At 59.6% G+C, this 19,255-nt stretch overlaps 1 protein-coding gene across 5 annotated transcripts in view; it reads right to left on the bottom strand.

Moving 5' to 3' along the window:
• Positions 1-70: 70 nt before the first annotated feature.
• The window catches only part of TACC1 (transforming acidic coiled-coil containing protein 1), a 28,614-nt gene continuing 9,429 nt past the window's right edge, over positions 71-19,255 (bottom strand). For 3 of the 5 annotated variants that reach the window (XM_084499718.1, XM_084499719.1, XM_084499716.1), the window contains exons 3-14: positions 12,882-13,947; positions 11,374-11,409; positions 9,218-9,278; positions 8,581-8,779; positions 6,740-6,795; positions 5,249-5,383; positions 5,056-5,132; positions 4,621-4,664; positions 4,360-4,520; positions 3,769-3,875; positions 3,345-3,465; positions 71-3,153 (exon numbers count right to left, since the gene is read on the bottom strand). In XM_084499718.1, coding sequence (XP_084355844.1) covers positions 3,085-3,153; positions 3,345-3,465; positions 3,769-3,875; positions 4,360-4,520; positions 4,621-4,664; positions 5,056-5,132; positions 5,249-5,383; positions 6,740-6,795; positions 8,581-8,779; positions 9,218-9,278; positions 11,374-11,409; positions 12,882-13,947 — 2,132 coding nt within the window. In that variant the 3' untranslated portion in view covers positions 71-3,084. The remainder of the gene's footprint in view (positions 3,154-3,344; positions 3,466-3,768; positions 3,876-4,359; positions 4,521-4,620; positions 4,665-5,055; positions 5,133-5,248; positions 5,384-6,739; positions 6,796-8,580; positions 8,780-9,217; positions 9,279-11,373; positions 11,410-12,881; positions 13,948-19,255) is intronic. The other 2 variants (XM_084499717.1, XM_084499720.1) reach the window with 2 other exon arrangements.

Below are 19,255 nucleotides of genomic sequence, written 5' to 3'. Positions count from 1 at the left end.
TCTGCCTAGAAGATTGAGCCACTTTCTGTCTCCCCAGCCCCCTCACTGACCTTACGATCACCCAGAAAGCTTTCAAGAGTGATAAACACAATTTTTATTCAGGCAATGAAACATGGAAAAAATATATTAGTAATCATTATAATAATCTCATTTGTGTGAGTATAACTCTTACAAATATTTACCTGACATATAAAAGGGAAATTATTGTACATATAAAATTTATGTCGATGGCAGTTACATACATTGTACAAAGCAATCCTGGTAGTAGTCACGCAAAGAAAATCTTCCTGCCTCTGGGGGGACGCTGGAAGGACGCGGTGGAAGCAGGCTTGCAGTGGGGGTGGGCACTCGTTGGCACTTCATCGCAGACAAGATCTACTGAAAAACACACACTGGCACACGGCGACACTGGGGGCTCGCGGGCAGGCACCCTCCGCTGTCAGCAAGGGATACTGAAATTCTAAGAGAAGACAACCACAGCCACCTGGGGATCTCGCACAAGGCTAGCTGCAAAGGTTCCCTGTGCCGGTGGTGCTCCTGGGCTCCAGCACGGGGCACGGTGCCGTGGTGCACCCGAGGATGTGGCCGGGCACCTCGCGGGGAGCAGCGCACGAGGTCAGGTCTCGCCCCTTTCAAGTTACAAACGCACGCCTTCTATTATATAGAACTATACCCATTATATATATATATTTATATATACGTAACTATAACCATATTATAGTTAATAAATCATTCCTTAGGAATCTTTGCCCGGATCGTAAGTGCATGCTGACAGGCACAGAAACGCAACAGCACTCGGGTGACAGAGGCAGTGAAAGTGCGACCACGAGACACCGGGGAGCGGAGAGGGGTGGGAAGGTGCTGCCAGGTCAGATTATTGCCGTGGGAGCAGCTCTCCAGACAGCCTGGCCTCCCAGCTTGCTCCTTTTTGCAGCAGAGGGAAGACCGGAGCATTTACTGCATCATATGCAAGTCGTGGTTCTGGGGAAGTGCTGGGGGTGGTGAAATCAAACCTCCTGCTGCTACCTGCCACCTCCGAGGGCCAGAACAACAAACCAGAACAAACCTTGTGCCGGGACCTTGAGCTCGTCTGAGCCCCACCTGTTTCCTACACCAGAACCCAGCCCCTGTGAACTTCTTACAGGCTCCAAAAGTCCGTGCACAGCCACTCTCTGGCAGCCTGCTCCCTCCTGCTTCCAACAGGCTGCCGAGAGGAAGCTGCCTCCCTAGGATCTCCATGGGTCTCAAGGGTTTTAATCTGATCGTACCGAGCCTTCTGCATGCAGCACATCCCGTGGCAGCGTCACTCCTCGCTGCACCACCACCACCTGCGAAACCACCAGCTAATGGAAGGGCACCCACAGCGGGGCCGGGAAGGCTGCTTTGGGGCCAGAAGTGGGAGAATAAGGGAAGGGAACGGTGCTAGGCTGCAACAACCCAGGTGCTGGTGAAACCGAGGGAAGGGGAGTCGTGCTCCAGTGGGCTGTGGTTGGCTTTTTGACTCCCCAAGCAAAGGAAAAAGGAGAAAAAAAAGAATAGAAAAAGGGATTTTTCCTTTCTATCAGCTGTGCAAAGAGGTGAATGTTCAACACTGAGCTGCAGGTGCACACAGCATCAGCCATCAGCTTCCTCACCGCACTGCTCCAGCCCCTTTACTGGGTTAACTGGGAGCTCAGGGAGGAGGTGGGGACCCTGCGTGTGCCAGGGCAGGCTGCCGACTGCTTTGTCTGCTTAGGTGTGTAATAAATTCTCTCTATACATAATATAACTAATAAAATATATATCAGGTGTATGGCTCTGGTTTAAACAGATGTTTGCACTGCATGCTCAACACGGGGATTAGAAAATAGAGGGAGAACAGCTTAATTCTTTTACAAAAAGGTAGCAGCAAAAAGGTTTGCTAAGGTTTTAGATAGGCCAGGTAGGAAACAGTCCCAACAGCAAATGCTCCCCATTTGACACTTCGAGGCTGTCCGAGCAAGGTGAGAGCGAAGGACCCTCCAACCTCAGCAGTTCTCCTGGGGCTTGGCATGCCCGGAGAAGTAAACACCTCTGAAATACAGCAGGCAGCCTGCCTGCACGGCCATTCCGGTTTTGGGTTGAATCCAGACAGATTTCTAAGCGTGTTTTACTGCTGTCTGGATCTGTCTTTTCTTGTAAAGGCAGCTTTTGTTTGATTCTCTTAGTATTCAGTGCTGCAAGGGTGTTTCTCAGAGCAGCAAGACCCAGAGCACGACTGCACCTCTCCTCACCTTTCTGTACTGATTGGAAAGGGAGCTCTAAGTCAGAACTGTGGAGACGTTTAGGGCTTGCTTCCTTCCTGCTGCAACATCAGAAGTGGGGGACTAACCTCACTACGGCGCGAGGTCGGGCTCTCATGGAGATGAGGTTACTGCTGATGGAGCGGCCGTACCCGCGCCGAGGGAAGGGGATGCGTGGCAGGACCGTGCCCAGCTGGGAGAAGTCAGCAGAGAGCCGAGTGCAACGCTAATAAAGTGCACGGACACAGCGATGCAGGCATCCTTCCCCAGGGGCTGGCACGGCCAGGGACCAGGATGTGCTGTGCTGGGGTTCACCGATGTGCCAGCAGCCAGGATCAGCCCCTGGAATAGTGCTGCCTCCCCCAAAACACCCTACTGAGAGCCTGCTTCAGCCAGGGGCTGCGGTGGGTGCCTGGGGTCCCCAAGACCCCTTTGCTGCCAACCCACCCATGTGCCAGGTCCCCCTCCCCAGTGCAAGGGCTCGATGGCTCTGAACCCAGCACGGGGCAGGAGTTACCATGAGGCTGGATCCATGCCGTCAAGCATGTGAAGACAACAAATGACAGCACGTGGGGGGCACCACCAAACCTGCTCCCAGGTGAGGGGGGCTCTCACGGGGATCCCCGAGGAGCAGCATGCCCACGGGGGCTGAGCAAAGCTCCCAGCCCCTGGGCTCCCACCCTGGGGTGCGCGGGGAGCTGCGGGGCCCGGCAGCCACGCGTGTGCTTCTCTGCTGGGGGGGTGCTCCTGGGTAATAAGGCAAAGTGCTTGAAGGTACGAGGAAAGCGGCCAAGTGCAGAGTGCTGGACGAGGGGCGGTGAGCTCAGTCTGTCCTTCCCAGCTTCGCTATCAGCTCGTCGCAGATCTTGGTCAGCTCCTCGATCTCCTGGTTCTGGAAGAGAAGCAGCCCCTGAGGACCCCCGTGGTGGCACCGCTCCTGGTGCCCAACTCACCCCGGTACTTGTGGCACAAGGACCTGCAGCAGCACACAGCCCAGCACCAAAGGATGCCCAGGCACTCAAACAGCACCACGGAAGCCCAGAGTAACCCAGCACAGCCCACAGAGGCCGGGGGCCGCGTTACCTTCTGCTGCAGGGCTCTCTCCAGGGACTCCACCTTCATCTGCTCCTTGCGCAGCCCAGCGTGCAGCGCCGCGCTCTCCGCTTTGGCTTTTGTGCGCACCTGGGCGATCTCCTCGTTGGCTCTGGGGGGGGATTGGAGAGAAGGAGGCCGTGGTTACGTGATTGGGCACAGCCAGGAGACCTGCAGCACGATGTCAGACTGTGCTGCACCACCACAGCCTGGCTCCCGTGTGCCCACATGCATCACGGGTGCCCAGGCAGCTCCTTGGCAGCACCAGCGAGCCCCTGCAGGGCCTGCACCTTCACATCAACCCCGAGCTCTGGGTCTTGGTGCTGCACCCGGTCAAAGAACAGGTTAGAAGGCACCTATCTTCCTCCTCCTCCCTCAGCCTGCACCCTACACAGCCCTCAGCTGCGGCTCTTACTTGTCCAATTTTTCCTCTGCATGGACCTTCAGAGCCTGATACCGCTGCTCTTCTTGCTTGACCCGGTTTAAATAATCCTGGGCACACTTCTTCAAGGCTTCTTCATTCTGGAAAATAGAGAACATCCATCTGTGCTGGGACTGAGCAGAGAGACAGAATGCGTTCTGCAGGTGAAAGAAAAAGGCCTTAAAAAGACCCAGTTTCTCACTTACAAGGGGCTGTAGCCCCTTATCCAGCTCAGCAGCAAGGAAAAGCTGCTGTGTACACAGAGCCAGAGGCTCTGAGGGCTCCTTGCCCTGGCACCTGCCTCGGACGCAGTTTCTGCCCCAGGGCACGATGCCCTGCGCTCACCACCAGCAGGACAGCCCCGGGGAGCAGGCTCCTCGTGAGCCCAGCTCCACCACTGGCTTCCCACGGCATGGAAGAGGCCCTGCTCGTTTGTCAGCAAGCTGCTGGAGCACAGCAGCAAGCCGGGGTCTCAGCAAGGGCTGGGGCAGCAGCCGAAGCAGCGCCACATGGGACCTGAAAGCCACTGCACAGGACTCTGGCCCCAAGGGGCTGCAAGGAGGGGGAGGACACCGAGACAAGGACCTTCTTAAAGCCTTCGAGGACGCCCTTCAGGTTCTCGTATCTCCTGAAGAGATCCGACAGGGACCTCTCCACCGAGTTCAGGTCTGCCAGGGCTTGGTCCTTTTCCATGGTGAGCTGCTGCAGGTTCTTCTGGGACGTCATGTTCGTCCTCTGCTCGTCCTCTGTGAAGGAAAACCAGCAATGGGGATGCGGGGACTGAGCAGGGGCGGCTGTGGCAGCAGCTCCCTGCCCCTAACACCCGGCCAGGCGGTGGGGCCTCACCTATCATCTGGGCAATGGTCTTCTCGTACTCGGCCACAATTTTCCTAGGATGGAGGGAGAACAGGAGCAGGTCAGAGGCAGCAGGCACCCCCCTACAGCCCTGCTCTAGCAGGGGGCCCCGCCACCCCTTGTCCTGCCACGAAGGCAGCCCGAGCAGCAGCCAGCCGCAGAGCCTGGAGCACAGGAGCTGGGCTCCAGCTCCCACCATGGCGCTGAGACCCCCTCCAGCCGCAGCTAATGGGATTTCACCCCCATGACAAGGAAACCGCAGGCTCAACACGGCACAAGCACAAAGGGAACACGTCTCATAACGCATCCCTCCCCGCTGATGCCGAACCGTGTCATCCCATTACGGCCCCACAGCCCAACCCGAGCTCCTAGGGGCGAGCAAAGAGCACAGCATCCCCCGAGCACGACGCAGCCGAAGGTTTTTACCTCATCTCCAAGACTTCCTGACGGCTCTCTTCGTATTTCTTCTTCCACTCGTTGGCTTCGATCTCCTTCGTGATTATCTGGGAGGCAGCAGACACGAGACCCTGGGGCCGTGCTCAGGGTGCGCCCCCGGCCCCAGAGCCTGCCCCGCTCCCCCCGTCCCATGGCAGCGTGTCGGGGCTGCCCCCGGCCTCACCTCCTCCCTGATGAGCGTGAGCACAGCCGCCTTCTCGGAGGCGCTCAGGCAGATGCCATCCAGGGGGCTGTCGCTCCTGCTCCCGCTGGTGATGCCCACGGGGGATTTGTCCGGCAGGCACAGCCCGGGGCTGCCCTGTGGGGGGAGATCACCCGGCTGGGACACTGCATTTTGGTGACTTTCTATTCACCCTCCTTCCCGGATTTGGGGTGTCCTCCCCCATTTCATCAGCTCAAGCACTGCGTGTCCCCTCCTGCACACACTGACAGCTCGGGGCCTGGCGTCTGTGCTGGGCTTTAAAGCAGCCTTGGGGGCTGCCTGCATCACCTCCCGGCCAGGTGGGGACACCTCTGACACTGCTGGCACTATGGGGACGTTTGTGGGGTCTGCAGCAGCATTGCTCGGGGTCTTCTCCTCCTGGGGCCCCCTGTCCCCCAGGGCCGCACGGCAGTGAGGGCAGGGTGCGGGGCCTGCAGGGCTCCAGCAGCCTGGAGCGCCTCCAGAGCAGCATTCCTGCAAGCCTCGTCCTCCTCTCATCATCCCCTCGCAGCCATCTCCTTGGAAACAGGCTGCAAGGCCATAAATAGCGAAGTGCTGCGGAGAAGCCAACCTGTTTTCGCAGTGTTTTGGAGACGAATACACTTCTCTCTCCCTCTCTCCCCTCTCCCCCCTCCCCAGCGCTTCGACCATTGCCAGATGCCAGCACCAGGGAGCCCCGCACGCCTCCCAGGGGCTCCAGCCCGGGGTGGTTTTTGCAGCAGCCTCCATGGCATCTTGCAAGCAGGTGTGCACCCAAAGGCCTGCAAGTATCTGTAGCTGCTGCCTACCCCATGGCAAATCCCCCCACCTTTTGGGATGACCAGGAGCGACTGCCAGCCCATGCCCTCAGCAGCACCGAACAAAAGGCTCACTTTGCCTCACGTCCTTGAGGGGCTTAGCGCAGTTAAATCTGTCTCAGGGACGCTAATTTTGCTGATGTTGCTAATCTCACTGTCATCTGATTCCCACCTCCAGCAGCTTTGGCCAGGGGCAGCTAAGCTGGCACAGGGTCCCCCCTGCTGCACCGGGGTCTCGGGGCCACCCCAACCACCCCTTGGGGGGCACTGGGGATGCCCCAAGCAGAGTTGGGGCACTGCTGGCTGCAGGGCCGGGCTGCCAAGCGGGCTGCCCTCGTTAATCCCCCTCTCTGCTGTCAGCCGGCTTCCCGAAAGCTGCGTCTGAGCCTCCCTCGCAGGAGGCGCTGGCACCAGCAGGGCCAGCCCCAGCCTCCTTCCTCCTCACAGACACAGCCTCTGTCCTTCTGCTTTGCACACTGTGAATTCAGAGAGGTTTTGGCAGCACTTCTGGGAGCAGCGGGACGTTTGCTGCAGCCTCTCCCGGTTAGCAGGGCAGGAGCACTAGCACCAGCACCAGCCCTCAGCACCCCACAGCCCCACACCAGCAGGCAGAGCCGCCCCAAGGCACAGGGAGGAGGATTCAAGTGGCACTTACAGGGAAGGCACCAGGCCCATCCTTGTCTATCTGCTTGGAGAGCTCCTTCTCAAAGCCTAAAAACAGAGAAATTCAACATTTTAGATGCCTGGAAGCAAGACCCCGGCAGCAAAGGGGGTTTGCTGGGGTGCAGAGCTGTGCAGCTGAGTCTCCGTGTCCCCTGAGCTCCCTCCCCAAAGGATTCTTTTCTTTGCCCCCAGCTCCTGCCCTCGTGAAGAGGACGCATCCTGCACCCCCGGCAGCCTCTCGTGCCCTGGTGGAAGCCAACACTCCCCTCTGGTGGCCCCACACGTCCCGGCAGCTGCCACGGCAGCAGTTCCTGGGGACCGTGGTGCTGAGGATGCCCCTGACATCTTGGGTGGGGGAAGCCCCCTGCTCGGCCACCCCAAATTGCACCAGCCCCAGCCCCACGCCAGCTGGGCCCAGGGCCGAAGGAGCTGCACATGGCCCCTTCTGTTCTTGGCAGCAGTGGAGAGAAGCTAAAGGCTCTCCTCCAGTCGGAGTGCTCGGGACGCCCTCCCACCCCATGGAACTTGGGATGTGATTTATGAACCTTGTGGAAACAACTGCGGACATGACTGGTTATTCACCTGTTAACCAGACAGAAAATAAATAAATAATAATAATGCAAGAACGCAGCTAGGGAGAAAAAGATGCAACATGAAGCTTGTGGCTGCAGATTCCCCAGGATTTCCCCATTTATCCCCGCACGATGGCCAGCAGCCGTGTGTCCTCTGAGACCAGCAGCAATAATTAATGCCTCCCAGGCTCACCGTTAGCTGTACAAGTCTCCCTCCCCTGCGAGACGAAGGGCTGTTTTCCTCTCCTGAGAGGTTTGCAGCTCCGCATGACATTCAGGAGCGGGGATTAATGGGTGGCTGCACAGGAGACAGCTGCGAACCTTCCGTGCAGCCATTTCTGTTTGCACCTATAACTTTGCTATTGATTAAGTGCCGTGTTGCCTGGCTTTTAATTATATTTTAATGGATTGGTCAGAGCAGTTAATTACACAGGAGACAGGCAGCAAAGCACCAGCAGTAGCGCCAGTGCAGGCTTCTGTAGCAACCTGGAGATCTCTATTAGCCAGAGCCCCGTGTGCTGGGAGCTACCACGTCCCAGCAGCTTTGCTGTGGCACAGGTAGGGGCCCTGCAGCCTTGAAGGCAGGCACAGGGCATGCCAGGAATGTCCCCCTTGGGCTGGACGAGTTGCCCAGCTCAGCCTTTGCCTTGGCTGTCCTTGGTGAAACAGACACTGGTAGTGCACAGCGGCACGATGCTTTGTGCACCCGAGGCGCTACTTAGGGAGCGTTTCTTGTAACCACAATAACCAAAATCAGCCTGCTCATCACCTGTGCTTTGCCTCTGCTCACACTGAGGACGAGAAAAACCCAAGCAGGATTGACACTTTGAATAACAGCCCTGACTTTGCATTTGTGTTTTACTACTGCGGGTCAACCTGCATCTGGGGAGGTGCCGGCCTCATCCTGTGCAACAACAAAGCTGGTCCCCTCCAGGAGGGCAGCGTGCCCAGGGAAAGGGGCTGCGGGCGAGCCGGGAGCTGCAGGGCTTCCCAGCACAGTGCCACCAGGAGAGTGCTCCAGGCTGAAGGAGTCTGGATGAAGGCTGCCTGCACCACGATGTTTCCATAATGAAAGCAGCTCAGATAAGCAATCGGAGGTTTCATTATGGCTTGCGGTAACCTTTAGTCCTATCAGCACAAATGAGACGTGATGAAGCTGTGTTGCCTCGACAGCACAAATGCATTGCCAGAGGCTGCAGGGATTACCCGGGTGCGGGCATGGCTCACCTCCAGAGCCAGAGGCAGCGAGGACGCTCCCTACCTGCCTCCATGCCGTGCTTTGCCGCCGGCACGGGGACGTTCGAGCACTCGAAGTACTCCAGGTCATCTTCGGGCTCTCCCTTCTTCTCCAGCCCGGCTGGTTTCTGCACGGAGGTGGTGGAGGCCAGCTTCTCTTCATCAGTGGCATGTCCATCCCGATTTGCAATATCTGGGATTTCTGAGATCAACGCTCCTTCATCCTGCGGGATCAAGGCATGCGGTTAAGCAGGACCGAGCTAATCCGCGGGGCTCAGGCAGCCAGGCTGTGCGGATGGCCAGCGGGAAGCACGGGGAGGCTCAGCACCCGCAGCCAACTGCTCCCCAGCAGCCACTCGGCAGGCTTGGGCAGAAGGAAGCCCCCCAGGCCCCAAACAGAAGGAATTAATGAGCAGAATCCATTAACCCGACCGCAGAGCTCGGTGCTTTGCTCCGGCCCACAGCAGGGGACAGGTCTAAGTCCTAAGACACCGCACGCACGGCCCCAGCAAACCACCGAGCTGCCTGGCCGGGAAGCCATGTGTGGAAAGGCTTCTCCACCGAGCCCAGCCAGCATCCAGCCATGCCTGGGCACCCCGGTTACTTCATTTCGGGCAGCTCTCCTCGCGCCACCCCACGCCAGCAGCAGCCCTCCCACCTACCTGGGCGCAGACGTCCAGCACCAGTGCCTGTGTCTCGTACTTCTTCACCTTGCAGCCGCTCCTGTGGGACAGAGAGAAGGAGCCGGGCTGAGCTGGGGCTCGCAGGGGCTGGAGGAGGGGGAGAGGCGGGGGGCGCGTGCGAGACAGCCCAAGCAGAGGGGAGCAGCCCCAGCGCTAGCATTGCACCCGCTGCGCAACAGCAAAAACACTCACCGGTACTGAGGCAGGGCAAGTTCTGGAACAAACAGAAGGAACAAGCACAAAAAAAACACACAACTACAAAGGGTTTGTCTTCAAGGTGTTTATTCCTGTCGAAGGTAAGGGTCAGAGATAACACCCAAGGTACTGGCGGCGAGAGAGGCAATTGCCAAGGAGCCTGAGACAAAAGGTATCCCTTGCTGCACGCTCGCCTGTGCATCCCGAGCGGCGGTACGCCTGAGGGCACGCTGCTTTGCTGCAGGAACGAAGCACTTCCAGGCTGCCCGGACCCTGCTGGCGTGGCCGGGGCCCGTCTCTGCAGCATCCACGTTCCCACGTGGGCCAGGCCTGCCCGGCCAGAGCTCTGCCCAGAGGTTGCTCTCGCAGGTGATCCGCGACCGAAAGCTCCTCCTGAGGCTTCATTCTGGGACACGCCATCCTGCCAGCTGCTGGGCTGGCTGCACGGGACTGCAGACATTGCTCCATCCCAACATAACGGGCTGCAGCATCTTGAACCAGTTGGAGGCAGCAGACGGACGGTCACGGAGCAGCCCCGGCACATGCGGTGCCACCAACGCCAGCAGTGAGATGACTGCACCACCACGGCCCTCACCCCTTGCACGGGAAGGAGAGCAGTGCCCACACCCCAGCATGAGCTCACAGCTCGCCATCCCTCGCCGCGGGGCTGGTTATCTCCCAGCTGCGCTGCCATGCCTGAATTTCCCAAGGACAGCCACCCACTGACCCGCAGGCAGCTCGGCTGGCAGCCCACAGCACCCAGCACCACAGCAGGGCCGAGGTCGGAGCACATTTGCAGGGGGACAGCCCTAGGTTTTAGGAATCATCTCCCCGTCCCATCCTACACATGCTCTGGCAGAGCACGAGCAACATGCCATGGCACAAGGGCATTTCATTTGCACGCTGCCACCCACAGCCGTGTCAGACAGAAATCGCTGTTGGCTCTGTTTTTCTCCATCACTCCCTAACGCAAGAATCAAACCGCAGCTCACCATGCCCGTGGCAACCTGTCTGCTCTGCCCAGCCTCTCTGGATGCTGCGGGCACACTGCCTGCTGGCTGCTTTATCTCCCCCCACACACCAGGACAGCAGCTCTGTGATTCAAGGGGGTGTGCAGCAGGGCAAGGCAGGCAGCCCGAGCTCAGACCCTAGCCCCAAGGCCAGCACAGGCGGACACCAGCAGCCCCGTTCCCGATGTGCTCTGGGCACCAGCATTTTTGGCTGGATAACCCCAGATCTCGCAGCGCTGCCCACGTGCCCGCTGGCTGCTCGGGCATGGGCAGAGCCACCAGGCTGCAGGTCCCACACCCAAAGAGCCACTTTGCAAAGTCAGGCTGTAAGAAGGCAGCTCAGCTCTCAGCCGAGACACAGATGTCCGCGCTTGAGCCAAGCTCTAATTTTGCTCGTGCATATGGCAACGGGCACTAAGCAGACAAGAAGGGCGTTCAGATGGATAACATAAGACCAAGGATAAGCCCAGCCCTCCCACTGCCCTCACAAGAGGCAGCACCAGCAGCTCCCTCGCCCAGGGACCTGTTTCCAGCCGGTGCTTTCCACCCTACCCCCTGCCACAGCAGCTCCTTCCCCAGGGATTTTCCACGGCACCGGTAAAGACACCCTCCCCTCCAGGACTAAAATCTGGAGCTGGACCGCACTCACAAACCTGCCCCCCTCCCCGACACACTGATCTCGAGGATGTACATCACCAGAACGCGTTGCAGGTGGGCATGCTGTGAGAGCAAGCACAGGCACCGGCCTCCAGTGCAGCTCTCGGTGCCCCGGGCGCGGGGGGCGCGGGTCAGGAGCAGAGCGCGAGGCGCAGGGCGAGGAGGAGCCTGCATGCCATGGAGACGTGTGGGGCCAACACACACCCAGTCGGAGAGAGGACAGAAAAAAGCAACCAAGGAAAGGATGACAGAAAGGCAGCAGAGAGTACTTACAACAGAAAACAGAGAAATTTCACTTGTTCAGTGGTCCTGATGCACCCGAGAATAGACAGGAAAGAGACAGACAGATGGAGAGAAGAAAAGCGTGTGAAAAGACCTGGGTATTAGCTCCCGTCTGGAGAAACACAACGAGTTGCACAGCTCTGGCTTGTCGGGAAGGACACAGATAACGGATGCTCAGACTCTGCACTCGCTGCTCCCAGAGGTGGGATGAGACTGAATCAGGAGCCCTGCTCCTCAGCAGCTCTGGGTGACGGAGAGGGGGCTGCAGCTCTCCCTGCTGCTTCCACCCACAGCCAGCTCCTGCTGGCCCCGGGGGCTCTGCAGACACCCGCCTCGATTCTTTGCACAGTCTAAGACACAAACTGCTACCGTGCCCTTGGCTTTGCCTCCCAGGCGTTACCTCCTGTCCCCGCACAACCCCCCCCCAGCTTTCCTGCTGGATATCCCATTAGCAGAGCAGTGGCTTGTTTTGCTTTTACAGTCAAATCAGCCACAATCCCTGTGCTCCCCAAATTTCCCCTTTTAAGCTTATTTCCTGCTTTTGCTTTCAGCTGGTTCCAGCCACCAGTGCTAAGTGCAATGGCAAATTATCCTGGAAGGACCCCAAATTGGCTGGGCAATTACTCCCTCATGCAATGTTCCCTCTGCGTCCCCTGTGTGCTCAGAGACCCGCAGAGGGCCAGCCCTGCCTCAGCAGCTGCTGTTCTGCGCCCTACAGCTTCAAGCTCTTAAAGGCAGGCTGAGACTCAGCGCTGCCACACGGCTTGGAGGACATTCATGATAGGACAGGTGAAAAACCAGGAAAATAGCAGGGTTTATGATTAAACCTGCTCCCAGAGGAGGGTACTGCTGCCTGCATTCCCCACAGGCATTAGGAAACGTCCCCGCTTACAGGGGGGTTTTAAATAGCACGGTGCAGGAACTAAACCTGCACTGAAAGCTTCCCACATGCGCTGGGATAGTTTGGCGAGGGACAACGAGGTCCCCACCGCCCGTGCAGGTGTGACAAAGCAACAAAGGGCCTGCCTGTAAACCTCCTCCTCTTCCCCTGTCGCAAAAAGGGAAATCCAGTGGCAGTGCCCAGGATGGCCCGGCAGCATCCGACCAGCCAGGAGCCACCCCCAGCTGCAGCCCCACGCACGCTGCTGTGCGCCCGGAGAGCCCGGCAGCCTCCCACTGCACTGCAGAGGCTCACAGAGACCCCTGACCCCACAGCATGGGCACCTCTGCCCCCAGACAGACCCCAAAATCCTCCCATTGTGCAGGTCCTGCTCCAGCCCCCAGCTCTGTGCCGGGGCTTTGCGGTGCACCACGTGCCGGCCCCGCTCCGTGACACCCGTCCCTCTCACCCCACCTTCTCCTGAGCAGCGGGGGGCTGGCAGGGAGAGGGGAGACGCACCCCACCGGGACAAGGGCAGAGAGAACCAGGGGGGCAGCAACACGAGAGCCCGAGGCACAGGTTGCTCTCCCAGAAGGTTTGGGTGTGCCATGGCACTCACGTTATCAGGCGCGATTTGGGCTTCTTCGGGGAGTCCCTGCCCTGCGCGAGCTCATCCGGCACCTCCAGCGTCTGGGACTCGAGGATCTCGTTCAGGCTGTTGTCGGTAGCAGGGCAGCAGTCGGTGGTGCTGGCGAGGGTCTTGGTGGGCTTAAAGGGATCCATGGAGTCGAAGTTATCGGGGTCGAACTGGTAGGAGCCCTTGGGGAGCGTGGGCGAGTGCTGCAGCGCTGGGCTGCCACTGAAAGGGTTGGGGTCTGGGCTGTCCCACGGCGCAGCAGCTGCCCTGGGGGGGCCCTGGGGAACCCCTGGCTCCGTCGGACCCCTTTCTGCGTCCTCAGCAGGCTTCCTCGCGGGATCCCGGTGCCTCTTCGGTGTCAGCTTGCTGGCCGGTATCCTGCTGCCCTTCCTCGGCGTGGCTCTCCGTGTCTCCGTGCCCTCTCCACCCTCCGTGACATCGACCTCAGCTTTTGGGACCTGCCCTTTGGTCTGGGGGGCCAGGTCCCCTCCCGGCTCGCTCACCGGCAGCGGGAGGCGGCGGGGGGTCGGAGGGGAGCTCTGCAGCTTGCAGCCCCCTGCCACAAAGGGGTTCACGCTCTCATCGTACTGCTCGGGGTCGAAGTGGTAGGAAGCAGGGGGCACCGGGGGCTCCTCCGCAGCAGGCTCCACGCTTCCTTCTCCTTTCCTCCCCGGGGAAGGTGGTTTTCCCTTTCGGAGCTGGCCCCCACTGGGCGAGCTCTCCTGTGCCAAGCCATCCTCCTCCTGCTCCGCCAGCCCCGCGTCCCCACCGGCCGGGTCCCCTCCCGACATCACCGGCTCGCAGGTGGCTGTGCCCGCATGGGGCACCGGGGCCGGCCCCACAGCACAGCCAGCGCCAGCCCCAGTCCCGAGGGCGGCCGGGTGCTGGGCTGCAGCCGGCGGCTGTGTCAGCGATGGGTCTTCAGGGCCGCTTTCCCCTGCGCTCCCCGCATCGGCTGCAGGGGCTCCGATCTCAGGCTGCGCCGCATCTTCGGGGTGCAGCCCCCGCGAGCTGTCCCGGCAGGCGGCCCCGAGCAGCTCTGTGTGCCCTGCAAAGAGAAAGCAGCCCGTCAGAGCCCTGCCTGCCCGCACCCCACAGCCGAGCCCCGTGCAGGAGCCAGGCGCCAGGCTTGGGTTTCCCTCCCCTCCTTGTGCCTGCTCCAGGACCAAATTTTACAGGAGCTGACGGCCCAAAGCTCGGCCTCCCGAAACTCCACTCCAAGCACTTTCTCTAAAATTCAAAGCCCATGAACGGAGTGGAGGGAATGTACATAAGCCACCACGTGCAGGGCGAACCCCTGTGTGGAGGCATTGTTCTGCACCACGCCAGCAGAGCCACCAACATCTCCATTTATGTCTTTGCTCTCCCACCACTTGCTCCCACCCGGGGTGCCGGCAGCTCCAGAGGGGATTTGCAATGCCAGAGCCGCCCAGAGCCACCAGACAGGGGCCGGGACAGCCCAAAAGACTCGTGTCTGAGTGGGGGCTGCAGCAGGGCATCGCTGCTCACCTGGGTGGGGGGTTAAATACGACCGGGACAAATTCAGGGAAGCATGACAGGAGAAAACACCAGGAAACGTGATTAAGCCCCGGGGTGAATGGGAGTGAGATGCTGTGCTGAATGAGTGAGCACATTACAGGCTGCAGAGGGGATTTCGGGGTCAGCCACCTGCAGGCAGCCAGTGCAGGGCTGAGGGGCATGGGGCAGGGGGATGCTCCTGGGGCTCTCCTGGGGAGCCTCATCGGTCCCACTGTGCCCCCTCCCCGAGGGCTCCTCCAAAGCAGGGAGGCGAGCGAGGCCGAGCTCACCTCTCCCATGCCTGGTGCTTTCCTAAGGTCCCATTTCCCCTTGAGGGGATTCTCCATCCCCCTGGAAACTGCCTTCACGGCAACCAGCTGCCATCCCAAAACAGAGACACCCCCACTGGCATCGAACGCTGCCGACAGCCCTTACCCCTGTCGGGGGCAGAACCCAACCCGTGTGCTCCAGGAGCTGCAGGCTGCTGATGCTCCTGCCCACAAAATGTCTCCGCAGCACTCCAGCATGCAGCAGAGGGAGAGCACCACCCCCGTGTGTGCTTGGTGATGGGGTGGGAGGGGAGCAGTGTCCTGGGGCTGGCCAGCAGTGAGGGGAGTTGTTTGGGGAGGCTCTGCCACCCCAGACCCCTGCAGCACAGCCAAAACTCGGCCCCACACTGAGACCCCGCCGGCACGATACAGCCGGCTCACCACGCTGCTGTCAGAGCTTCTTAATCACAAATCCTGATCCATGACTTAATCGCTATTACTCCAAGCCCTTCCCCTAAATCCTTTCACTGTTTCATCTTTTCGTTGCTGTCAGGGGATGGGGAAGCTCCTCACGAACCGAGTCCCCTGAAAGCTGCACCCACCAGCACCCAGCGCACCCGCGGCTCTCCTCCCCGCACCTCGGGGTCTTTCCTCCCCGCACCTCGGCCAGGTCTTTGCTCAGACTCCCAGGATGAAGCAGAAGGGGCCATCGGGCTACTCAGCACCCACCAGGGAGTGCCCAGGACCCTGCAGTGCTTGCTGGCACCTTTTTGGGGAGGTGCAGCCATGAATTCCATGGGCAGAACAAAACCGGTGCTCACCCACAGCGTGGTCTGGTTTGAAACTTGGCCAGCAGCGGGGGCACGGGAGGCTGGGTGCTGAGCTTAGGCGGGGGAAGCTGCTTGCCCCTCTGAGGCCATAAACATGTCCAGCTCCCAGTAATGTGGCCATGGGGGGGTGGGAGGGTGCAGGAATCGCCTGTGGTGCTGCAGGAGGAGGCTGGAGGCGGGCAGGCAGCGAGCACCGGCTGAGCCCCGCACCCATGCCACCCCCACCAAGGCCACTGCTGGCAGCCGTGCCAGTCCCAGGCTGGCAGAAATGGAAAGCGAATCTGGCAGGGACCTGGTTCCTGGGAGAAGCCAGGACACCGAGCCAGCAGCCCTGACTCAGCTGACAGCTCGTGGTTTGCATAATTGATCTCCAGGATGCTAAAAGCCGTGGAAATGAATCAGGAGGGGCTGTGTGCTCCTGAGACTGCAAAAAACTCCCTCCGGACAGACACTGCCTTGCTGCCCCACAGAACGCATCGGTAAACACAAATCCAGTGGAAATGTCCTTGGAGCGCAGCCAGAAAAGGCTCTGAGGCAGCCCCTGCCTTCCTATCCCTAGGAACCAAAAAACCTTCCTAACAGACCCAGAGAAAACTTGATTAATTTGCTGCCTTGCTCAAATGTTTTAAACTTCAGTGAGACATCCCTGAATGGAAGAACAGACTTCAAAGCCTGGGCAAAAGGCGCCTTTTAAATGCATTTTGCATTCCCACCAGAAGGTTTTGCAGCAGACGTTCTCACAGACAGAAGCCCATCCTGGTTTCCAGCCCAAGCAATGAGTAATTACTTCTTGAATAACAAGCAGGCGGCAGCGAAAACCACCTCTCCCCATCCCTGTGGATGTCCTCAGGGCGGGGAGAGAAGGGCTGAGCGCAGGCAGCAGTGCTCACAAGGGTGTTCCTTCAGGATCCGCCTGCCCCGGGCAGCTCCGCGCACCCAAGGGATCGTCCCCGCGTGCCGGGAGCGCATCCTGCTGGAACGGCCCCAGCCTGCCCAGCACAGCTCGTGTGCTTTCACACCTCGTGTGCTTTCACACCTCGCCGTGCAACACACAAACACTGCCTCCGGAGCCTCTGCTTCTGCCTCTCACTCCCTTCCTGCACCCACAGCAGCTCAGCTGCTCCGCTGCCTGCAGAGGGGACAGGGCAGAGCCTGCGCGCTGCCCGGGGGTCCCTGGCGGTGCCAGCAGCTTTGCGGTTGGGCACGGGTGCACGCCTGCTTCTGGTCCTGCTGGTGGACACGGAGCAGGTACTATGGAGAAAATGGAGATTTTATGCTCTGAAGAAAAGCGTGGAGAGGGGACAGTCTGGCACCGCGGTAATAGCCGCGTTGTGCGCGTGCACTGTAATCGGTGCGCTTGTCTTCCTTAGGCTGAAATTACGCACCAACGCCGACTAACCGAGCAGCTTTCCTGCACGCCAGCCCTCGAATGAATCAGTAAAACCTGGCAGCAGCAGCGCTGCGACGCAGAGACCCCGCGCCCTTTTCATCCCCCACAGCAGCCAAGCGAAGCAGCAATGATTCCCCACGCAGCCCTGAATGCTGGCGAGAACACCCCCTCCGCTCCCCGCCGCCCCCGACTGCCTCTCGCTTTGTGCACAGCATGAGTCAACGCAGTTCTGCCTCTGCTCGCACACACAGCCTGAGCACAGGATATCTGGACTGTGCATTCAGCTCAGGCTTACGTAGCTAACGACTTCTTTCCTCCTCTGGCTTCCCGCTTTCGTTTAGCAGACATCGGTCTATTTTTAAAACCTTTTCTGTTAAGAATTAGCATACCGACAAGCGATGCTGCCGGAAACACACCGGATAACACGTGCCCTGCATCAGGGCAACAGAAGCGAAGGCTGATGAGCGCTGCTCCGTCGCTAACGGCTCCATATTTGTTGCTTCTGCTCGCTCCCTTGCACAGATATCTCCTCCTGGCACGTGACTGAAGATAACTTCAGCAAGAATGGGACAGAATTACAGCCTCTGTCATCCGAGCCAGCAGGAGGAAAGCTGTTTGAGGGATCCTGAGCGGGCATAAAGCCTAACCACAGCCCCCCACCCAGGGGGATGGGACCAGCTGAATTTTTGTCCCTGAAAGCAGAGACACGCCTGGGGAACGCTGCACCCGCAGGTCTGGGCTGGGCAGTTTTTGCCATGACACCAGCACAGGGGCCAAATCCTGCGCACCACAGGGCACCAACTCTCATGGCAGCTCCACCAGGGCCGCACGGACGTTAGGCTGGATCTCCTCCTGCTCCTCCGCTCCCGACACACACACAAGGGCACAGGCTGCTGCACAACAGCCCCGTCAGAGCTGGGAAGCAGCAGGGAGACGAGGGCTCACATCAGCTGGGGTACAGGCAGCGCACACCCCAGGAAGCTTCTGCGCATCCCGAGCTCCTCACGGGGAGCCCCTGCCCTGCAGCCCCTCAGAGCGGTTCCTGAAGCCTGGGCAGAGCAGGGACTGAGCAGGGAGCACCACGAGACTGTGGGTTTGGCCCTGTTTTCCCCAGCCTCCAGCTCTCCGCAGGGCAGAGCAGAAACCTAGCTTTGCAGCGAGCACCATCCTTGGCCCCACAACACTGCCACCTTTGTGCACAGGCACCGGCTGCTCGGCGGCGGCGGGGAACTGGCACAAACACGCGGTCGGGACGGCAGCTCCCCGAAACAACGCGCTTCCTCAAGTGGAAAGACCCTGATGTCTGCGAGGGGAATTTCCCAGGAAAGCCTTCATCTTTCCTCTCCCCCTCAGACATTATCCTACAGACTAAAGATGCCTCTATCCCTTCTTAAAGGGAAGGATTATTCTGAGAGCTGAGATTATCAGAGGCACAAACCGAGCACTCTCTTCATCCAGGGGTGGAAAAAATTTAAGTTAGAAAAAAAAAAAAATCTGTGTTTTCCATGGGGATGGATGGGCCCCAGACCAGGCACATCTCTTAAACCCAGCCGAGCAGCAAGGTGTCAGCCTGCTGCTGCAAGCATTCAAGAAAAGCTCGAGATTGCAAGTCCCAGAGCGGGGGCTTGGCAGTGAGGGGCAGCTGGGTGAGAGCAGGGGATGCTCGAGAAGGCCCCACGCACGCTGCCCTTGCCCCGGAAACGTTTCCTCCTTCTGGGGCTTGCAAAACTCCTGACACCGCCCGGTCACCCTGCTCTGCAAAAGGAGCAGAGGAAGGAGAGGTCCCCTCCCTGCCCCGATAACCTCCCGTGCCTGTTGCAGAGATGCCAGAGCTTCAAAGCCTCCTCCTGCAGCACAAAACCCAAACACAGAGCTCAGCCCCAGAGACCAGCTGCGATTCCCCACGGAGAAAGGAGCACAACCAGGGCGAGGGAGATGGTGCCCAAGAGGCCAAGGGTTAACGGAGAGCCACACTCAGAGGAGCAGCGGTGAGACACGGGGACACACCAGCAGCAGCACTGGCCTCTGCCAGCAACAGAACCCCCTGCGTTGCCCCTGATCCCCGGCGATTTCTCCAGTAACAGGGCTCAGCAGCACCGAGCTTCTGCATTTTTAACAATGCAGCAGAAATGCCAGGCTGCTCTCCCTGGGAAAAAGGGACCCAGCACAACGAAACCTCCACCGCAGGGCACACGCGAGGCAGCTCTCACCACCCCGCGCCCCCGCGCCGGGAAGCAGCGGGAGGCATCGCCGGGCTCTGCACAGCCAGCGAGGGAAGCGGGAGCCGTGCGGTTTAACAGACAAAATGATTCAACAAAATCCTTTGTTCCTCTCCATCAATCCATCACA

Source organism: Aythya ferina (genome assembly GCF_964211825.1).
Source record: "Aythya ferina genome assembly, chromosome: 27".
Lineage (NCBI taxonomy): Eukaryota > Metazoa > Chordata > Aves > Anseriformes > Anatidae > Aythya > Aythya ferina.
Note: the sequence above shows the minus strand (reverse complement) of the source record. Positions and strands in the feature narration are given on the sequence as shown.